At 42.2% G+C, this 21,290-nt stretch overlaps 1 protein-coding gene across 4 annotated transcripts in view; it reads right to left on the bottom strand.

The window, feature by feature from the left end:
• LOC122550126 (5'-AMP-activated protein kinase subunit gamma-2-like) overlaps nucleotides 1-21,290 on the bottom strand; it is a 470,860-nt gene that overhangs the window by 11,304 nt on the left and 438,266 nt on the right. For all 4 annotated transcript variants that reach the window (XM_043690750.2, XM_043690749.2, XM_043690748.2 and 1 more), the window contains 5 exons: nucleotides 19,996-20,050; nucleotides 15,575-15,701; nucleotides 13,474-13,639; nucleotides 10,205-10,242; nucleotides 9,655-9,801 (listed from right to left, as the gene is read on the bottom strand). In XM_043690750.2, coding sequence (XP_043546685.2) covers nucleotides 9,655-9,801; nucleotides 10,205-10,242; nucleotides 13,474-13,639; nucleotides 15,575-15,701; nucleotides 19,996-20,050 — 533 coding nt within the window. The remainder of the gene's footprint in view (nucleotides 1-9,654; nucleotides 9,802-10,204; nucleotides 10,243-13,473; nucleotides 13,640-15,574; nucleotides 15,702-19,995; nucleotides 20,051-21,290) is intronic.

Genomic DNA, 21,290 nt, shown 5'->3' with positions numbered 1-21,290 from the left:
AGTAACCCAGAATCTCATATGCAGGTTCATAGCTCCTTGAAAGTGGAGTCGCAGGTAGATAGGAGAGTGAAGGCGGTGTTTGGTATGCTTTCCTTTATTGGTCAGAGTATTGAGTACAGGAGTTGGGAGGACATGTTGCGGCTGCACAGGACATTGGTTAGGCCACTGTTGGAATATTGCGTGCAATTCTGGTCTCCTTCCTATCGGAAAAATGTTGTGAAACTTGAAAGTGTTCAGAAAAGATTTACAAGGATGTTGCCAGGGTTGGAGGATCTGAGCTATCAGGAGAGGCTGAACAGGCTGGGGCTGTTTTCCGTGGAGCGTCGGAGGCTGAGGGGTGACCTTATAGAGGTTTACAAAATTATGAGGGGCATGGATAGGATAAATAGGCAAAGTCTTTTCCCTGTGGTCAGGGAGTCCAGAACTAGTGGGCATAGGTTTAGGGTGAGAGGGGAAAGATATAAAAGAGACCTAAGGGGCAACTTTTCACGCAGAGGGTGGTACGTGTATGGAATGAGCTGCCAAAGGATGTGGTGGAGGCTGGTACAATTGCAACATTTAAGAAGCATTTGGATGGGTATATAAATAAGGAGGGTTTGGAAGGATATGGGGTGGGTGCTGGCAGGTGGAACTAGATTGGGTTGGATATGTGGTCGGCCTGGACCGAAGGGTCTGTTTCCATGCTGTACATCTCTATGACTCTAGTGTTCTGCAGAATCAAATCTTGCCAAGGCAGATGATGAAATCTGTATTTAATAAAATCTGGAATTAAAATGCTAGCCATTGGTGACCATGTAATCATTACTGATTGACATAAAAACCTTTCTGGTTCTCTAGTGTTCCTTTGGGAAGGAAATCTGCCAAACTATCCAATCTGGCCTTTATGCAACTCCAGACAGAGCAATGTCCTCAAGTGTCTTCTGAAATGGCCTAGCAAGGCACTCAATTCTAACAAACTACTACAAAGTCTAAACAAAGGAATGAAATTGAATGGACCACCACGGACCATCAAAGCAAGCATGAGAAATGACAACAGCAAACACAGCCTAAGTAACCTTACTCCTTCCCAATACCACGGTTCGTGCCAAAACTGGGAGGACTGTCACACAGACTCCTGAAGTGACAACCTGACAGTCATATTTACGGAATCATACTTTACAACGTCCCAGATACTACCATCATCGTCCTTGGGTATGTCACTCCAGCAGCACATGACAGTACAGTGCTGTACAGTCAGAAAGAAGTTGTCCTGAGCATCAACTCTATAAATCTCTGGAAACCATGAAATTCCATGACATCAAGAAACCTCCTGTTGACTACCACCTACTCAGCTGATGAATCAGTACTCCTTTATGTTGAACACTACTTGGAGCAAGCACAGTGTGGCAAAGGAGCAGAATGTACTCAAGGTGAGGGACATAAATGTCCATCATTAAGAGTGGCTCAGAATTGACCAAGTCCTAATAGACAGTCTTTTGAGGACTCTGTGGCAGGGAGGGAAGGAGGAAACAATCTGGCTGCTGAAAATGCAGTGACAGTAATGGTAGGAGTGACGGACACACCTTCATGCTGGAGACAAAGTCATGTCTTTACACAGAGGATGCCCTCCACAATATTGTGACACCATTAAAGTGATAGATGGGAATGTTGTTAAACAGAATAGCAACTCAAAACTGGGCTCTGGTGCTGTGGGACATCAATAGCAGAATGATAATCAAAAATAATGGACAACTTCATGGCCTAGCATAGCCACCATTCTATCAATCCTGTAATCAATCCTGGTTCAGTGGAGCAGTGCATGCCAGGAGCAGCAGCAGGCAGCTAAATATGAGGTGTTAATGTGATGAAGCTACAACACAGGAGTAACTACACAGCTAACTGCAGAAGCAGCAAGAAGTTGATAAGTCTGTGTGATTGCACAAAACCAGTGGATTAGATCAAAGCTCTGCAGTTCTATCATATCCAGTTGGGGATGGTGGTGGACAATAACAGCAATAGGAGGTGAAAGCTCCATAAAATATCCCTATCCTCAAACATGGGGAGACTCCCAGAACATGAGTGCAGAAGGTAAGACTGAAATATTTATCTTGGCCATTTCAGAGGAACAAAGGGATTTTGGGATGCTGTCCACAGATGTTGTTTGGGATACAGCACTTGGCTATGAAGGGAGGCTGGATAAGCTCAGGTTAGATCAGAGAAGGCTGAGGCAGGGACCTGATTGAGGTGGATAAGGTTATGGGGGGCATGGACAGGTCAGATAGAAAGCAGCTCTCCCATTTAGTTCAACAGTCAATAATGAGGACGTATAATTTTAAGGTGAAGGGCAGGAGGTTTAGAGGGGATTTGAAGTAATTTTTTTTTAAAACCACCCAGAGAGTGTGGCAATCTGAATGTGCTGTCTGGAAGGTTTGGTACGTACACGGATGAGCATTTTAAATGTCACAACTTCCAAGGCAATGGGCCACATGCTAAAAATTTGAGACCAGCGTGGATGTTTTTTTGTTGGTGGAGATTTGATGGGCTGAAGAGCCTCTTCTATACAGATCTTAATCTTCAGTCAGTTCAACTCCTTCCACATAATATTATGAACTGGCTGGGGCACTGGCTTTTGTAAAGGCTATGAGCCCCAATAACATTCCAGCAATAGTACTGAAGATTTGCTCCAGAACCAGCCTTACCCCCAGCCAAGCTGCTTCTGTATAGCTGCGACACTGGCATCTACCAAACAACGTGGAAAATTGTCCAGGTATGTCCTGTCTACAGCTAACCTGGTCAACTATCACCCAATCAACCAACCTGCTCTTGCTCATCAATAAAGTGACGGAATGGATGCTATCAAGGAATAAACTGCTCACTGATGGTCAGGTTAGGTTCTGCCAGGACCACTCAGTTCCAGATGTCATTACAGCCTTGATGTAAATATAGACTGGAGAGCTGAACTCCAGCTGTGGAATTAGTGACTGTTCTTCGTAGTGAGGCCATACTTGCTTAAGTATGGCATTAAGGAGCTTTAGCAAAACTGGAGTCAACGGCAATTGGGAGAACTCCCCAGTGGTTGGAATGATATCCAGCAAAGAGGAAGATGATACTGGTTATTGGAGGTCAATCAATTCAGCCCCAGGGCATTTCTACAGGAGTTCCTTAGGGTAGTGTTTGAGGCCCAATAATCTTCAGCTGCTTCATCAAAGACATTCCTTCCATCATAAAGTCAGAAGTTAGGATATTCATTGATGACCGTACAATGTTCATAACCATTCATGAGTCCTCAGATACTGAAACAGACTGTGCCCACATACAGCAAGATCTGGATAACATTCAAGGCTGAAATACGTAAGGAGTAAAATTTGCACTACACAAGTGCCAGGACATTACCATCTTCAACAACAGGGAATCTACCAATCACCTCTTGAATTCCCTCCAACATCTTGGGGGTTATCATTGGCCAGAAACTGAACTGGGCGGAGGTGGATTCTGCAGATGCTAGAGCACAGGTCAGGCATTATCCGAGGAGCAGGAAAATCAATGTTTCAGGCAAAAGTCCTTCATTAGGAGTCCCGAAACGTCAATTTTCCTGCTCCTTGGATGCTGCCGGACCTGCTGTGATTTTCCAGCATCACTAGTACCCACCTCTGCCCAGTTCAGTATCTGGTCAATGATAAACCCAAAGACGCTGGTTTTATGGAACATCAATGCCTTAGAATGTCAAGAGATGATTGTTAGATTCCCTGTTGTGGGCTTTTGCCCGAAACGTCGATTTTCCTGCTCCTCTGATGCTGCCTTACCTGCTGTCCTTTTCCAGTACTCTAACCCAGAAACTGAACTGGATTAGTCACCTATACGAGCGTAAGTAACAGGCTTGAGGCTCAGGGTTTTGAGGACAATAGTTCACATTCTGTCTCCTCAAAGCCTGTACACGATCCACAAAGTTCAAATCAACTGGATGGGTGCAGCTCCAACAGCTCTCAAGAAGCTCATCCAGAAAGGATAAAGCAGCCTCTTGATCTGCACCCCATCCACCATGACCAGCATTCACTCCCTTCACAACAAATGTATTGCGGTAGCCATGTGCCATCTACAAGGTACACTGCCATTACTCACCCAGACTCCTTCAAAAGCACTTTCCAATCCAACTAGCCCTACCACTTAGAGGGTCAAGAACATCAGATCCTGATCCCATGTTTTAAGCAGATTATCCATATCTCCCGATACTTCATCATGTAGCAAATGATAAATATAACTGACGGAAGATACCCCCACTGGTCGTAGGACACTACATTCTCTATCGGATTTATAAAGACTATCTAATAACGTAGTCTTCTTCTGTATAAAATCTCGAATTTGGAAGTTTCGAAAGAGGTCTCCATTGGGTAATCCGAATTTCTGACGCAGCTGTCCGAAAGACATCAGGACCCCATCTTTAAATAAATCCCCGAGACATGAGATACCCCTGGATCTCCAGAGTTTAAAAGTGGCATCTGTTAACCCCGGTTGGAATCCCCATGCTCCCACTATCGGTGCATAGGGGGATGTTTTATGTGAATTACCCTCATTTTGCCGCATTATATTCCAAGCCTTGATTGTATTCAGTATTATAGGGTTTTTAGTGATCTGTAATGATTTTCCTCTTGTCTGAGAATAAAAGGTTAATAAGTGGGTATTTTACTTGAGAAGCCTCGATGTCCAACCAGATTGATTGTGGATCAGACAAGACCCAATCAGCTATATAACTTAATAGGGAACTTAATTGATATTTCCTAAAATCTGGGAAGTCCAATCCACCCCTTGCCTGTGGAAGCTGTAGCTTCTTCAGCTTAATGAGGGGCCGCCTATGGTTCCAGATAAAGGAACTCAGCCAGCCGTATAATTTACATAAAGCTGTCCTCGGCAGCATCACCGGAAGCATTCTCATAGGATATAGGAGACGGGGCAGGATATTCATTTTGATTAATGCTATTCTACCCAACCAGGAAATTGGCAGGTCTCCCCATCGCTGGAGGTCCTGCCTTATCCTTTCCAATAAATACACAAAATTAGCCTTATACAACTGACCAAATACTGGGGTAATAAAAATGCCTAAATATAAGAAACCCTCCAGGGACCAGCGAAAGGGAAAAAGGGAACCATCCGCTAAGCGGGGTATCACAGCAAGGCCACCCATTGGCATAGCCTCCGATTTTGAAAAGTTAATTTTATAGCCTGAGAATGCACTAAATGTATTAATAACTTGGATTAAGCGAGGTATGGACATCAGAGGGTTACTGAGGAATAGAAGAACATCATCTGCATAAAGGGTAATTTTATGTTTACCTGTACCAATCCTTGGGGCTACTATATTAGGATCAGCTCGTATAGCTTCTGCTAGTGGTTCAATTATTAGCGTGAATAACAATGGCGAGAGGGGACATCCCTGACGGCAGCCCCTACCCACACTGAAGCTATCCGAGCCTAATCCATTGGTAACCACAACTGCTTTGGGATCACTATACAATGTTGAGATCCATTTGGTAAACACCTGTCCAACACCAAACCTCTCCAATGTATAAAACAAATATGACCATTCGACCCTATCAAATGCCTTTTCCGCGTCTAATGAAACCACTACTCCTGGTATCTTTCCCTGATGACAAGCTTGAATCATATTCAGAGCCCTTCTAACATTATTGGATGATCTACGGCCCTTAATAAACCCCGTCTGATCCTCCTTTATAATATGTGGCAGTATCCTTTCTAATCTCAGTGCTAACGTTTTAGAAAGGATTTTAAAATCTACATTTAGCAAGGATATTGGTCTGTATGATGTACAATCTTCTGGGTCCTTTCCTTTTTTAAGGATAAGAGAGATATTTGCCTCTTTCAGCGAAGGCGGGAGACAGCCCTGACTATATGCATAGTTATACATATCCATAAGTGGACCAACCAGTATTTCTGTAAATTCTTTATAGAATTCAGCTTGGAAGCCATCTGGGCCCGGCGTCTTACCATTTTGAAGGTGCCTAATTGCATCAACTATTTCTTGGGGTGTAAGAGGAGCATTTAGGACCGATACTTGTTCCGGAGTTAGGTCTGGAAAAGTCAAATTTTTAAAAAATGACTGCATCCTCTTCGTCCTATCTTCACAATCCTGTGATTTATATAACTCAGAATAGAATTTTCTAAAGGTCGCATTAATCTTTTTATGATCATGAGTCAAGATACCCGTACTTTCCTTGATAGACATAATAGTCTGAGGGGCCTTTTTTTTCTTTGCAAGAAATGCTAAGTATCTACCCGGTTTGTCGCCATATTCATATAACCTTTGCTTTGCAAATAATATTTCCCTCTTAGCCGTTTGAGTAAGTGTAGTATTTAGAGCTGTCCTAAGAGCTGTAATCCTTTGCAATTTAATAATAGAGGGTCTATCAGTGTATGCTGTTTCAGCCGCTTTTAAGCGGGCTTCAAGCAGACGCTGTTGTTCTCCCTTTAATTTCTTCTGGGTCGCTGAGTAGGAGATGATCAAGCCTCGCGTGTAAGCTTTGATGGTCTCCCACATCATTGACGGGTTGCTAGCTGTACCTGAATTAATTTCTAAAAAAGTTTTAAATTCTTGAGAGAAGTACTTTACAAATTTACTATCTTTCATTAAGAAGGGGTCCATACGCCAATGCCGAGGGGATGTCCCACTGTTCCTCGCCTTAGTTTCCATATATACAGCAGCGTGGTCAGAAATTGCTATATTACCTATTTTACAGGATGATATGGAATTTAAAAAAATTGAGGGGGCAAAAAACATATCAATTCTGGTGTGACATTTATGTGGATTAGAGTAGAAAGAAAAATCTCTACCCTGTGGATGAAGACATCTCCATACATCTACTAATCCTAATTCTTTGTTCAGATCCATCAATTGTCTAGATCTGGGAGATACTCCTTGAATAACAATAACTCCTTGGGAATCCTGTCTATTTCCGGATCCATAATACAATTAAAGTCTCCCCCTATAATTATATGACGGGCATCAAAAGCCATCAATTTTGAAAAGGCTTCCGTTATAAATTTAAAGGGGTGTGCCGGGGGGCAGTACAAATTTAAAATCCCATATTCCTCTCCATTTATGAGAGCTTTAATCAAGATATATCGTCCAGATTCGTCTTTTATCTGCTTTAGGATTTTGAAAGGGAAATTCTTCCGAACAAGAATAACAACTCCCCTGCTTTTTGAGCTAAAAGAAGAAAAAAAGGCCTGATCAAATCCGCCCTGTCGTAATTTCAAGTGTTCTTTATCTGACAGGTGTGTCTCCTGTAGGAGAGCTATATCAACTCTTTCCTTCTTAAGATTTGATAATATTTTCTTCCTTTCAAGTGGCGAATTACTCCCCTTGACATTCCAGGTGCACCACTTAACCGATTGATCAACCATAATCCTCTGGGCCAATCCGAGACCCCTCGGGAGGGGGAACCCTATCCAGAACATCCCGAGCATGGAACATGTAAAATTTACAAAAATAAACCCTCTTTAATACACCCACAACAATACAGTAAAAAACTATTTCTAAATAAAAAAGATATAAAACGTATCTAAGTGGAGACTTTCCCCCTTGTTCCCAGGGGGCATCACTTCCTCTCCAAAAATCCCTCATATCCTCTCCCAACCAATGCCCCACCCTTGACCCAGGCACTCCTCAATAAAATGAGGAAAATTCAAATATAATACAAAGCGAGAGTTAACAGTGAGCACCTCACCCCCACCCCTACCAACACCTGGGTATATTTGGTAATGTTAATACCATATATAAACATATAACTATAAAATTACCAGTTCAACAAATAATAATTAAATATGATAATACAAAATAACGAAGGGAAAAACAACCCCGCTCCTAAAGACAGAGGTAAAATCGAATAAGGTAACCACCTCCCCCCACCAACATTAACCAAATCCCCCAGCTTATATATACATATATATACATACACATACACATATATATATATATATATATACATACATACATACACACACACATACATATACCCCTCATATATACATAAAATAATAACAGAAAACAACTCCAAGGGGGGGGGGGGGGGGGGGGGGGAAGAAAATCAAATCCCTCTCCCCACCCCCCATAATAATATTAAGCAATAAGGTAAGAAAAAAAAAGGGAGGGGATATAAACCAAAACGGGGGGGGGGGGGGGGGGGGGGGGGGGGGGGGGGGGGAGGCAGACCAACATCCATATGTCCTACAGTTTATCTAAGAGAGTCCAAGAATTCCTTAGCCTTTTCTGGTGATCCAAAGTTATAAACAGATCCTTCATGGTTAAAGCGTAACATCGCTGGGTAGCGTAAGGAGTACTGTACATTTAAGTCCCTTAAACGCTTCTTCGCCTCGTCGAATGCCTTCCTCTTTCGAACCAGAGCTGGGGAAAAGTCCTGAAATAGCATGATCTTGGATCCTTTGTAGATCATAGCTTGGGGGTCTTTTCCGAGATTTCTAGAGGCTTCTAGGAGTATCTGCCTCTCCCTGTAGCTCTGCAGCCGGAACAGGACCGGGCGTGGGCGCTGGTTCGAGCCGGGCCCGCGTATTGCTACCCGGTAGGCCCATTCCACCCTTACCTGGCCTGATCCAGCTTGCAGATTTAAAAGTTGTGGCAGCCACTGCTCCAGGAATGCTGTAAGCTGGCCTTCCTCTTCCTGCTCGGGAAGGCCCAGCAAACGAATATTTTTTCGACGGCCTCGATTATCGAGGTCGTCAATATGATTTTCCAAGGTCCGGACTCGCTGCTCGAGAGTCCGGACCTGATCCACGGCCGATTGAGCGGTTGTCTCCGAGGTCGCGGCCTTTAGCTCCGCCCCTCCGACTCGGCGTTGAATTTCTTCAATTTCACGGTCGTGCTTCTGCAGCGCGGCCGAGAGCGACTCCCAACGATTCCTGGATTCGACGATAAAGGCATCGATCTTCGAGTCAAGCTTGGAAAGCATTTCTGCAAGGCTTGCTACTGTAGGTAAGTCCCCCGGGGCGGCTGTGGACGCCTCTGCTGCAGCTGGAGAGTGTGGGGGAGGGGTTCCTGCTTGCTGAGAGCTGCGGGCTCCCTTCCCTTTAGTCATTTTAACTTAGGATAAAGTTGCTTAAATGTAATATTACACAACTAATTGAGTTACTAAACTATTAAAAATGATTTATAAATGATTTGGTGAGCTTGATAGGGGGTAGGTGATCCACTGTGCCCAAGTCTTGGGAGGAGCACTATAGACTCAGTCTTACTGGGTCGCCGCTATCTTGGATCCCCCACACAATATTTTTACATGGAAGTATATTGCCATTCCTTCATTGTCACCAGGTCAAAATTGTAGAATTCTCTTTCTAACATTGCTGTTGCACCTACATCTAAAGAATTGCCACGGTTCAAGGAGGCACTTCACCACCATCTTCTCCATGGAAATCATTGGGAATGCATGCTGACCTAGCCAATAATGCCCATATTGAATAAAAAACCTTAGGAAAAGCTGGATAAACATATAGTCTCTTCCTTTTTCCCATTTATGTTAATATAGTTACATGAAGAGAGGTAGGGGACAGCTCCTGTGGAACATAAACACTAGTACAGACATCTTGAGCCAAATGGCTTCTTCATGCTTTTACATACTAGGCAAAGATCAGTCTAAAATGTGCCCCTACCTCAGCTTTGACTATTCTGTCCACTGTTGTCTCCAGTGCTTCCATTCTGTGACACTTCACGACCCCTTCAAAATACTGCGAGCGGTGTTGCAGTGCCTGGGTTACAGTGATATCCAGATTATTGTATGTCTTCTCAGCAGCAAGATTCTGAGCAAGGAAAATGAACTTGGTTTAACATGAAACGTTCAAATTCTTTAAGGTTTGAGAGAAAATGTGTGAAAGTTCATGTGATTTAAGTACAATCAATTAATTGTTTTCATTTTCATAATTTGCTTAAAAATCCAAACAGAAATTGAGTGACATCAACTGCAAGTAACAATTCAACAGTTCAACACAATGTTAGTCGTCAACAAATTAGGTTCTGGTCAAATCCGGTTGGTAATGCAGCCTGCAATCTTTTAAAACATCAGAAATGTATCCACAAAATCGGGTGTCAAAAAAGTTAACAACGAAAGAGCTAATTATATTCAGAATGGCGGCAAAATTTATAGCTGTTATAGAAGGCATATGATAAAGAAATTCATGCATTGTAAGTGAAAACTGTACTTACTATAACATCAAATTTGGAATAAATATCTACAACCTTTCCTGTAAAAGAAAAATAAATTAACTCAGATGATTGACTGGGATATAACATTTTATGTTGTAAGAATGCAGTTCCACTGCCCTTTACTGGATCAATGAACCAATCGTCCCAGCACCAAGATATTTCTGTTGTTCAAATAAATTACATTATGCATTTGAAACAAATTATCTTAATAACGATTGAACACAAGCAAATGCCACTTGATAATAATTTTGCTCGACCTTTGACAGGCAATAAAGCTTGAAATCAATTGCCTTGACTGTTTGTATTTCTGGCACTGATTAGATCTACTTAGAGATGCTTGCATCTTTTTCAAAAAAACTGTCGAGATACCTGTAGCTCGCTCTTAAATCGCTTAGTTTTCACAACTCACATCAGGTTATTCAACTGAATAAATCAGCTAAATATCTTATTGTAATCATATTATGAGTGGTAAGAGTCCTTGATCTGTTTCAAAAGATTGTAGTAGATATGTAGAACAAATGGCTGATGGAGAGCTGATGTCAGGTGAAAGATATAGGTGCTTGTAAACATGAAGTATTAGGAACAAATGCCACAAATTGTACTACAGCAGCTACTTAAAATCAATTCACTTTTGAAGATCAAAAAGTGCCAATCTTGTGCTAATCTGATGATCAACTCATTTTGACGTTGTATTGAACACCAACAATTATTGAAATTTCGCCCATCACAAGGTTTTTTTCTGACACAAAAGGAAAGCTTTTAAATAAAATTGATGCAGGTGTTGCTTGCAGGATTAGATTTTATTGCCACCTCTAATTGCCCAGAGGACAGTTTACAGTCAGTCAATCACATTGCTGTGAATCTGCAGAAATATGTAGGCCAGACAAAGGAAAGATGGCAGATTTCCTTCCCTGAAGGATATTAGTGAACAAGGTAGAGCCCAGATGGACTTTTTCTTTTTCAAAAAAAAATCAATCAATAGTGGTTGTGTAATTGTCAGGTTCCAGAATTTTACTGAATGCAAATTTCACCATCTGTCATGGTGGTATTTCAACCATTAAAACCAAAACAGTAACCTGGGGTTCTGGATTACCATTATACCACCATCTCGAGGCAGCACAGTAGATCAGAGGTTAGCACTGCTGCCTCACATCCCAAGGGACCTAGGTTCAATTCCAGTCTCGAGTAATTGTGTGATGAATTTGCACATTCTCCCTGTGCCTGTGTGGGTTTCCTCTGGATACACCGGTTTCCTCCCATAATCCAAAGATGTGCAGGTTAGATAGACTAGCCATGCTAAATTACCAGTAGTGTCCAGGGATATTCAGGCTAGGTGGGTTAGCCGTAGACCATGCAGGGTTACAGGGATAGGGTCATCTGGTTGGGATGCTCTTCACAGTGTTGGTGTAAACTCGATGGACTGAATGGCCTGCTTCCACATTGTAGGGATTCTATGATTTCCCCTGATATACTTAAGCAGAATTATCTTCAAACTTTGCCTAGACTGGCACCTGTTAATCTTTTCCTGGATGCCTACCTTAGCAAGTTCATGAACGAAAAGAGCAGTCTTAAGTAACATATTTAATTCTGGTGCAAGAAACAGGTGATACATTTGAATCGGTGCAATAATGGAACAGCAAGGACCTCTGAAGTTTAATCCAAACATTGCAAGCTGAAGTGCATTCTGTCAGATTCAACACAACATATAGTCCCAAGTGTTTCTTGCTGAAGACAGTGTAGAGAGTCAGTTTGACCATAAAAGCTTGGCAAATAAAATCCGCATTTAGTGGAGAACTAGTGCTCAGCCTGCCAACCCACCTTCGACAGCATCTCCCAAACAGGGGATCCCTACCATCCAAATGAGCAAGCAACAATGGAATATCACCATGTACAAGCCCCTCTTCAAGCAGGCACATCATCACTGAATCAAAATCCTTGAACTCACTCTGAGGGCACCATCACATTCTCAAGGCAGAGTTGGGGATTGCCATAATGCCACCTTGTGTGTGATGGTCACATCACACGAAATAAAAACAAGTAAGTATGAGAAGGTCTTGAGTTCAATTCCTGGTCCTTGTTTGGATACTATAAAGGGGTTTCAGGTATTTCAGCAAGAATCAATCAGGAGTCCTGGTCCAGATTACCATCCAGTAGCTGGAAACTGTCCATGTGTAGGAGCTGGTCAGCCTTGATTCCTAACTGGTCATTGTTAACATTGACTGTCTATACCTGTCTGACCAATTTTCATTTATCTGAAATACTGGAGGGTTGAACCTAAAGAGATCCTAATGAAATTAGGCAAATTGATCACCTGTGAATGCATTGTAGCCAAATCTAAACTTATCCTCATTCAATATGCACACACTTCTCATCAATATTGCGTGCAATTCTGGTCTCCCTCCTATCAGACGGATGTTGTGAAACTTGAAAGGGTTCAGAAAAGATTTACAAGGATGTTAATAGGGTTGGAGGATTTGAGCTACAGGGAGAGGCTGCTTTCCGTGGAGCATCCAAAGCTGAGGGGTGACCTCACAGAGGTTTATAAAATCATGAGGGGCATGGATAGAGTAAATAGACAAGGTAAGGTCTTTTCTCTGGGGTGGGGGAGTCCAGAACTAGAAGGCATAGGTTTAGGGTGCTAGATGAAAGATATAAAAGAGACCTAAGGGGCAACTTTTTCACGCAGAAGGTGGTGCGTGTATGGAAGTGGTGGAGGCTGGTACAATTGCAACATTTAAAAGTCATCTGGATGGGTATATGAATCAGAAGGGTTTGGAGGGATATGGGCCAAGTGCTGGCAAATGGGGCTAGATTAGGTTGGGATATCTGGTCGGCATGGACGAGTTGGACCGAAGGATCTGTTTCCGTGCTTTACATCTCTATGACTCTAAGTGAACTTTGAATTACTTTTGAAAAGCTGCAAATATGAACAACAGGGATGCATTACTTGCAATGCAGCACAAAATGGTGGCTTTTACAAATAACACACAACACCAAACAAGGTATTGTTCAAGTAGCATTGGGTAATGAATAACTTAAAAACAGCATATATTTCAAATTTAAAAATCATACAAAGGAGCAACAGAAAACAAAACTAGTATCTGTAAAGAGAAAAATGAATTAACTTTTCATGTGCAATCATTCATCAGAACTCAGTACATCGTCTTGCTCAAAGTCATGGACAGCAACGTAGGCTGCTTTTGTTTATTTTTAAATCATTGACAACACTACATGTCTGAATAAGTCATACACACAGGAGTTGTACAAACCTGACTCATCCACGACCGGCAAGGCAGAAACCCTTCTTTCCACAAATATACTCAGCGCTTTAATAATTGGAGTGTTTGGATGGATAAAGGCAATATTAAGGTATGTTCCTATCCCTAGTTCCTCCAGTGTTTTCTTCATAAAGGCGGGCTTTGGCATCTCAGAGACCTGTTGGATCCCAAAAGGAAAAGTATTTACTACAAATTGGACAATATTTAACTGGATAATTGAGGGTGTGCAAAGTATTAGGCTGACAACTAACTTAGGATCATCAGTCGGGCTGGCAGTGTGACCCACTTGCATGTACTGGAAGCTACCTAACTATAAGAGACAGGGCCTGGTTCCTTGCAGTCAGAAATAACATGTACACAGACTGCACCTGCTCCATCTCAACAAAATAACTGTCTTACTTTGTTGCCTTAATTCTGAGGACAATACCTTGATCAATCAGAGTCAACCTTTCTGGTTTAAAATTTAAATAAGACTTGGTATTTAACTGTCAGTCATTGTAAACTGGTGCATCCTTTGTGGCAATGCCTCTAGCAGTCTACTTGCCAACTATTCAGCATTCTCCTCTCATAAGTGGAGAAACTGTACATATATTCAATGTACTCGAACGCTCTACTACCAAACACCTATTCATAGATTTGTTTCTAGTTACTTAAGTACACCACCCTCAGCATTTTCACAGCTGGACTAGTGCAGATAGGGATCCCATACAAGCTGCAGAAAGAGACAATCCTTACTTTCTTTTAGGTCACACACAACGTATTAGAACAAAGATGAGCAAGTCAATTTCTGAACTTGTGTGTTTGCCTTTTGCATACTCTTCAATATAATCAATGGCAATCTTATTTCAGAAACTTACATTTACTGCAGGAAGCTTAAATCGTGTAGGCACTAACATCTTCTCAATGGTAACTAGTACTTAACGACAAATGTGATCCTTGCTTATGACATACACAGCCTGAGAATGATGGAATTTAAAAAACACATGCATCTGATTACTAAGTCAGGATGCTGTGTAACGCCCAAGGGAACTTGTAGGTAGTGGTGCCTCTGGTTGAAGTTAGGTGCAAATGGCTCAGTTTTGTTTTTTTGGACTAATGGTCTCACATTGTTGAGGATGTGGAAATTGGTGAAGCTCTTCCTCCAGTGAGTTTTAGTTGTCCACCACTATCATAACTGGATGTGGCAGGACAGTGGAACTTAGATATGATCCATTGCCCGTGGGAACACTGATCCCCATCTACTGCTGCTGCTACCACTATTTGACATGCAAGCAGTCTAGTGTTGACACTTCATTTATAATTAAGTCTGGTGCTGCTCCTGGCATGCCCTCCTGTACTCTGCATTGCATACTTTATGAAGTCATGAGTATTACACCAAAGCCTAAGAAAAGGGGATTCATCATCAGGGAACTAGTACAACTGAACACAGTTTCATTTTTAATTAAATGCAATGCAAGCATCCACCAGAGTGGAACAGTAAGTTGCCAGAGCCTACAATTCGAGATGAACAGATTGATCTTAACAGGTTTGTCAAAAGAACTGTTGAAAAATTATGTGAAATGGCCCGTCAAACGTCCACTCGGGTGTTTGATCAGATGTGGGGAAAAGCTGAAAATTACTACTTTGCTTGTTGTGGAGAGAGTTTGAAAGTTACTAACTTTGTTGCAAAACACACAAAAACAAAATCACCTGGAAATAATAATGCATCAGGTTCCAATCACATTGGACCTCAAATTCTGCCAGACAGAAATATTAGGGCCTTTTCAGAGTGTCAGACTGCCTTTTGTTGAAGATCAGACACAAGAACACACCAACACTTAAGACCTGAAGTCTGCTCTTAATACTTACCAAACCTGGGCCGCCAACTAGAAACATTAAAGAATAATATTGAACAACATTGAGCCTGTTGGAAATAACTTCCTCCCCAGGTTCAAACATCTTTTGGCGGTGAGTGACTAGCAGTGAGTAAAGTTTAATTTCCCTTATTTAAAGCACCAGTGGAAGAAAAACAACCGGCGTAAGTATTTAATGAAGGAAACAGCACACAGACCCATAGCAACATCTGGTTCTACTTGAAGAAGATAATACTTACAAAAAGCTGCAGGAACTTTAGGATCCGTTTATGAGTGAGGATATAAAGTGCATTTCCACTTATGGGGTCGATGACTGGCAACCGGTGAATCTTATTCTTTATGAGTGAATACACTGCATCAAAGAGGCTGAAAGAACAAAACAAATTCAAGGTGATGGCAAGCTAACACGTTACTGAAGAAGTGTGAGCTGTGCCTCACTGGGTAGCATTCTGTCTCAGTCAGAAGCTCCATTTCAGAAAATCCAGGCTGATACTCCAGTGCAGTGTGGAGTGAGTGCTGCAGTCTAAGCAATGTCATTAAACTGAGGCTCCACGCATCCTCTGCAGCGGATGCAAAAGAACTTATGATCCTTTCTCAAAGAGGGACCAATGATCAACATGCCCTCAAACCTGTGCAGTATCGGAGAAGTTCCACGCACGCTGATTGGTGAGCTGATACATTGGCTTAATCGATCTCAGACGTCTGCACAGCAGAAACAAGATGTTGCAGGAAACATTGCCAATGATAGTTTGGTCTTCTCCAATCTGATAAGTGTTCCTCCATTTATCATAGAGATATACAGCATGGAAACAGACCCTTCGTTCCAAATCGTCCACGCCGACCAGATATCCCAACCCAATCTAGTCCCACCTGCCAGCGCCTGGCCCATATCCCTCCAAACTCTTCTTATTCATATAGCCATCCAGATGCCTTTTAAATGTTGCAAGTGTACCAGCCTCCACCACTTCCTCTAGCAGCTCATTCCATACACGTACCACCCACTGCGTGAAAAAGTTGCCCCTGAGGTCTCTTTTATATCTTTCCCCCCTCACCCTAAACCTATGCCCTCTAGTTCTGGACTCACCCATCCCAGGGAAAAACTGTGTCTATTTATCCTATCCCTGCACCTCATGATTTTACAGACCTCTGTAAGGTCACCCCTCAGCCTCCGATGCTCCAGGGGAGACAGCCCCACCCTGTTCAGCCTCTCCCTATAGCTCAAATCCTCCAACCCTGGCAACATCCCTGTAAATCTTTTCTGAACACTTTCAAGTTTCACAACATCCTTCTGATAGGAGGGAGACCAGAATTGCACGCAATATTCCAACAGTGGCCTAACCAATGTACTGTACAGCTGCAACATGACCTCCCAACTCCTGTACTCAATACTCTGACCAATAAAGGAAAGCATACCAAACGCCTTCTTCACTATCCTATCTACCTGCGACTCCACTTTCAAGGAGCTATGAACCTGCACTCCAAGGTCTCTTTGTTCAGCAGCACTCCCCAGGACCTTACCATTAGGTGTATAAGTCCTGCTAAGATTTGCTTTCCCAAAATGCAGCACCTCGCATTTATCCAAATTAAACTCCATCTGACACTTCTCAGCCCATTGGCCCACAGAGTATAAAATAATTTTTAATCATAGCCTTTTTAAAATTTAACCCTTTCTTCACAAACTAAAGTACTTCTAATTACATATCTCATTGTCTTCAGAAATTCCAGTTGAGTAAAAACAAAAGATGATGATACTTAATGATTGAAAAGTGAAGATAGACACATGCACCAACAAGCTGTAAGCAGTGTGAAAGAGTCATTGAAATACCTGCCCTAAACTCAAAACAACTGTCAGTAACTGAACAAAGTCACAACTTTTACTGATATTTGAATTAAATGATTTAGTAAGTTTAAGAATACTCATGGACAAAGATGAGGGCGGTCCTAAAGGAAGAGTGCTAAACTGGGGGAAGAGCAACTATAGCAAAATACAGCAGCCGCTAGGGGGTGTGTATGGATTGGGAGCAGCAGTTTGAAGGTAAATCCACATTTGATATGTGAGAGGCTTTTAAAGAGTGGTTGATTAGAATGCAGGACAGATATGCCCCTGTGAAAATGAGGGATAGAAACGGCAAGATTAGGGAACCATGGATAACAGGTGAAGTTCAGAGACTAGCTAAGAGGAAAAAGGAAGCGTACATAAGGTTTAGGTGATTGAAAACAGACGAAGCTTTGGAAGAATATTGGGAAAGTAGGACCTATCTGAAACGAGGACTTAAGAGGGCGAAAAAGGATCATGAAATATCTTTAGCAAACAGGGTTAAGGAAACCCCAAGGCTTTTTATGTATTTATAAAGGGCAAGATAGTAACAAGTGAAAGGATTGGCCCACTTAAGGACAAAGGAGGAAAGTTACGCGTAGAGTCAGAGAAAATGAGTGAGATTCTGAATGAGTACTTTGCATCGGTATTCACCAAGGAAAGAGGCATAGCAGATGTTGAGGTTAGGGATAGATGTTTGATTACTCTAGGTCAAGTCAGCATAAGGAGGAAGGAAGTGTTGGGTATTCTAAAAGGTGGACAAATCCCCAGGTCCGGATGGGATCTATCCCAGATTACGGAGGGAAGCGAGAGAGAAAATAGCTAGGGCCTTATCAGATATCTTTGCAGCATTCTTGAACATGGGTGAAGTCCCGGAGGACTGGAGAATTGCTAATATTGTCCCCTTGTTAAAGGAGGGTAGCAGGGGTGATCAAGGTAATTATAGACTGGTGAGCCTCTCGTCAGTGGTAGGGATGCTGCTGAAAATGATATTGAGGGATAGGATCTATTCCCAATTGGAAGAAAATGGGCTTATCAGTGATAGGCAACATGGTTTTGTGTAGGGAAGGTCATGTCTTACCAACTTAATAGAATTCTTTGAGGAAGTGATAAGTTGATTGATGAGGGAAAGGCTGTAGATCCCATATACATGGACTTTAGTAAGGCATTCCTGAAGAAGGGCCTGTGCCCGAAACGTCGAATCTCCTGTTCCCTGGATGCTGCCTGACCTGCTGTGCTGTTCCAGCAATAAAGTTTCAAATTTGATAAGGTTCCCCATGGTAGGCTAATGGAGGTCACATGAGGTCCAGGGTGTACTAGCTAGACAGAGAACTGGTTGGGCAACAGGAGACAGTAGGAATGGAAGGGAGTTTCTCAAAATGGAGTACTGTTACCAGTGATGTTCCACAAGGATCCATGTTGGGATCACTGTTGCTTGTGATATACAACAATGATCTGGAGGAAGGTATAGGGGGTCTGATTGGCAAGTTTGCAGATGACATTAAGATTAGTGGAGTAGCAGATAGCGAAGGGGACTGTCAGAGAATGCAGTAGAATATAGACAGATTGGATAGTTGGGCAGAGAAATGGCAGACGGAGTTCAATCGAGGGAAATGCGAGGTGATGCATTTTGGAATATCCAATTCAAGAGTGAACTATACAGTAAATGGAAAAGCCCTGGGGAAAATTGATGTACAGAGCGATCTGGGTGTTCAGGTTCATTGTTCCCTGAAGGTGACAACGCAGGTCGATAGAGTGGTCAAGAAGGCATACGGCATGCTTTCCTTCATCGGACGGGGTATTGAGTACAAGAGTTGGCAGGTCATGTTACAGTTGCATATAACTTTGGTTCAGCCACATTTGGAATACTGTGTACAGTTCTGGTCACCACATTACCAAAAGGATGCAGATGCTTTGGAGAGGATGCAGATGAGGTTCACCAGGATGTTGCCTGGTATGGAGGTCGCTAGCTATGAAGAGAGGTTGAGTAGATTAGGATTATTTTCATTAGAAAGACGGAGATTGACAGGGGACATGATTCAGGTCTACAAAATCATGAGTAGTATAGGCAGGCTGGATAGCAGGAAGCATTTTTCTCCCCAGAGTGGGGGTCTCAATTACTAGGGGTCATGAGTTCAAAGTGAGAGAGGAAAAGTTTAAGGGAGAAATGCATGGAAAGTTCTTTACGCAGAAGGTGCCTGGAACGTGTTGCCGATGGAGCTGGTAGAGCATCAAGTCAGATACATGAATGGACAGGGAGCAGAGGGACACAGACCCTTAGAAAAGAAGCGACAGGTTTGGATCTAGATTGGCACAGGCTTGGAGAGTTGAAGGGCCTGTTCCTGCATTGTAATTTTCTTTGTTCTAATCCCTCCTTCAAGAAATCCACTGTATCGGGTGACCAAAAAAAACCACCGAGCTGATGTTGGGCTATTATCTCAAACAGAAGCAAGTGCTATGTAAGAATGGTAGACCTTAATACCAAACTAAACTTTGACATTTTAAAAAAACATTTGGTTTGGTTACCCCTTTAGATTTCCTTGAAAATAACTGCCAGCTGAACTGGATAACTTTACCCCCAGACAAAAAAATGAAGTGAAGTAATCCAACTATTGTTAACCAGAGAGTCCAAGTGGAATGACATCATGGTTTTAGTGTGTCCCCTCCAACAGCCACTCTTACTGTATTTGCTCTACCCCTTGACAATCGCTGGACTGTTTTCTTGCTAGTGACTAAGTGCAGCCAAACCAGCTCTCCCACTTCAAAAGCAGCACAGACTTAAAAGCATTGTAGATAAAGATAAATAAAGAACCTCAAAAAAACTATGCAAAGTGATTTACCTACCTTGCATCTGGCGTTATGTTCACTAAAGGCTTAAATGTTTCTTGTAAATAAAGCTCTGAGGAAGGAGAAAAAAAATACATAAGGTTATCTAGGTAAGGTCATGTCAGACTCCAAATTAAAAACAAGATTATTCACAAAGCTACAGGTGAGTAAAAAGGATACTATTGTCAAGCACTATAGACATGGACTCTCACCTCCTTTTTCAGTGTACTTCCAAAAGTGGCTAACCATTCTGAAATGTAAATTGTTAACACAACTCCTGAATGGAAGACAAAATTACCGAAGACCAGTTTTTATTTCCTTGGACAAGGCATGAAGAATGATGAAATTTATCTATTAGAGAAACTCAAGACATTTGGAAGCAGGCTGGGATGGCTCTCATTTGCCATCATCACATCATTAAGTCGACATGACTTTGTACAGGGGTGCTACAAGTACATTAATCTAACACTATTCAGTAGTCATTTTGTATAGAGATTCCTGGTTCTGATTCCACAGATCTTGGAAGCCATTTTTGTGTCATTTTAGATTATATTAAGCTTCTCTGGTGGCTTAACAAAACTCAGCAGAAAATGTTAATCTTGCTGGAAACAGAAAATAGGAGTAGCATTAGGCCATTCGATCATCTAGCCCTCTCGAACTGTACAGCACTGTGAATCTCTGACATCATCCATCATCTTACTGATGATTGAAAATAGACTTATGAGACGATAATTGGCTAGGTTGGACTTGTCTTCCTTTTTGTGTGCAGACATACCAGACCAATTTTCCACACCATTAGTTAGATATCAGTATTGCAGCTGTACTGGAACAGCTTGGCTAGGGGCGCAGCAAGTCCTGAAGCACAAGTGTTCAGTACTATTGCCAGAATGCTGTCAGGGCCCAAAGCCTTTGCAATATCCTGAACAGAATTGACTGAAGGCTGTAATGTGAGGACCACTGCAGTAGGCCAAGGTGGTTCATCCACTTGGCACATCTGGCTGAAGATTGCTGCCTTATCTTTTCCATTTGTGTGTTGGACACTTCCATCATTGACGACGGAGATATTTGTGGAGCATCCTCCTCGTACTCCAGTGAGTTGTTTAATTGTCCACCACCATTCACGACTACAGAACCTAGGTTTGATCGGTTGGTTGTGAGATTGCTCAGCTCTGTCTCTCACTTGCTGGTTATACTGTTTGGCATGTAATTGGTACTGTTGGCTAACTTCACCAGGTTTTCAGGTATGCCTCTTGCTGTTCCTGGCATGTCCTCCTGCACTGCCCATTGAACCAGAGTTGATTCCCTGGCTTGAT

The sequence above is a fragment of the Chiloscyllium plagiosum genome, unplaced genomic scaffold, assembly GCF_037043375.1.
Source record: "Chiloscyllium plagiosum isolate Xiang-an unplaced genomic scaffold, Cpla_swu_hap1 HiC_scaffold_5, whole genome shotgun sequence".
Taxonomy (NCBI): Eukaryota; Metazoa; Chordata; class Chondrichthyes; order Orectolobiformes; family Hemiscylliidae; genus Chiloscyllium; species Chiloscyllium plagiosum.
Note: the sequence above shows the minus strand (reverse complement) of the source record. Positions and strands in the feature narration are given on the sequence as shown.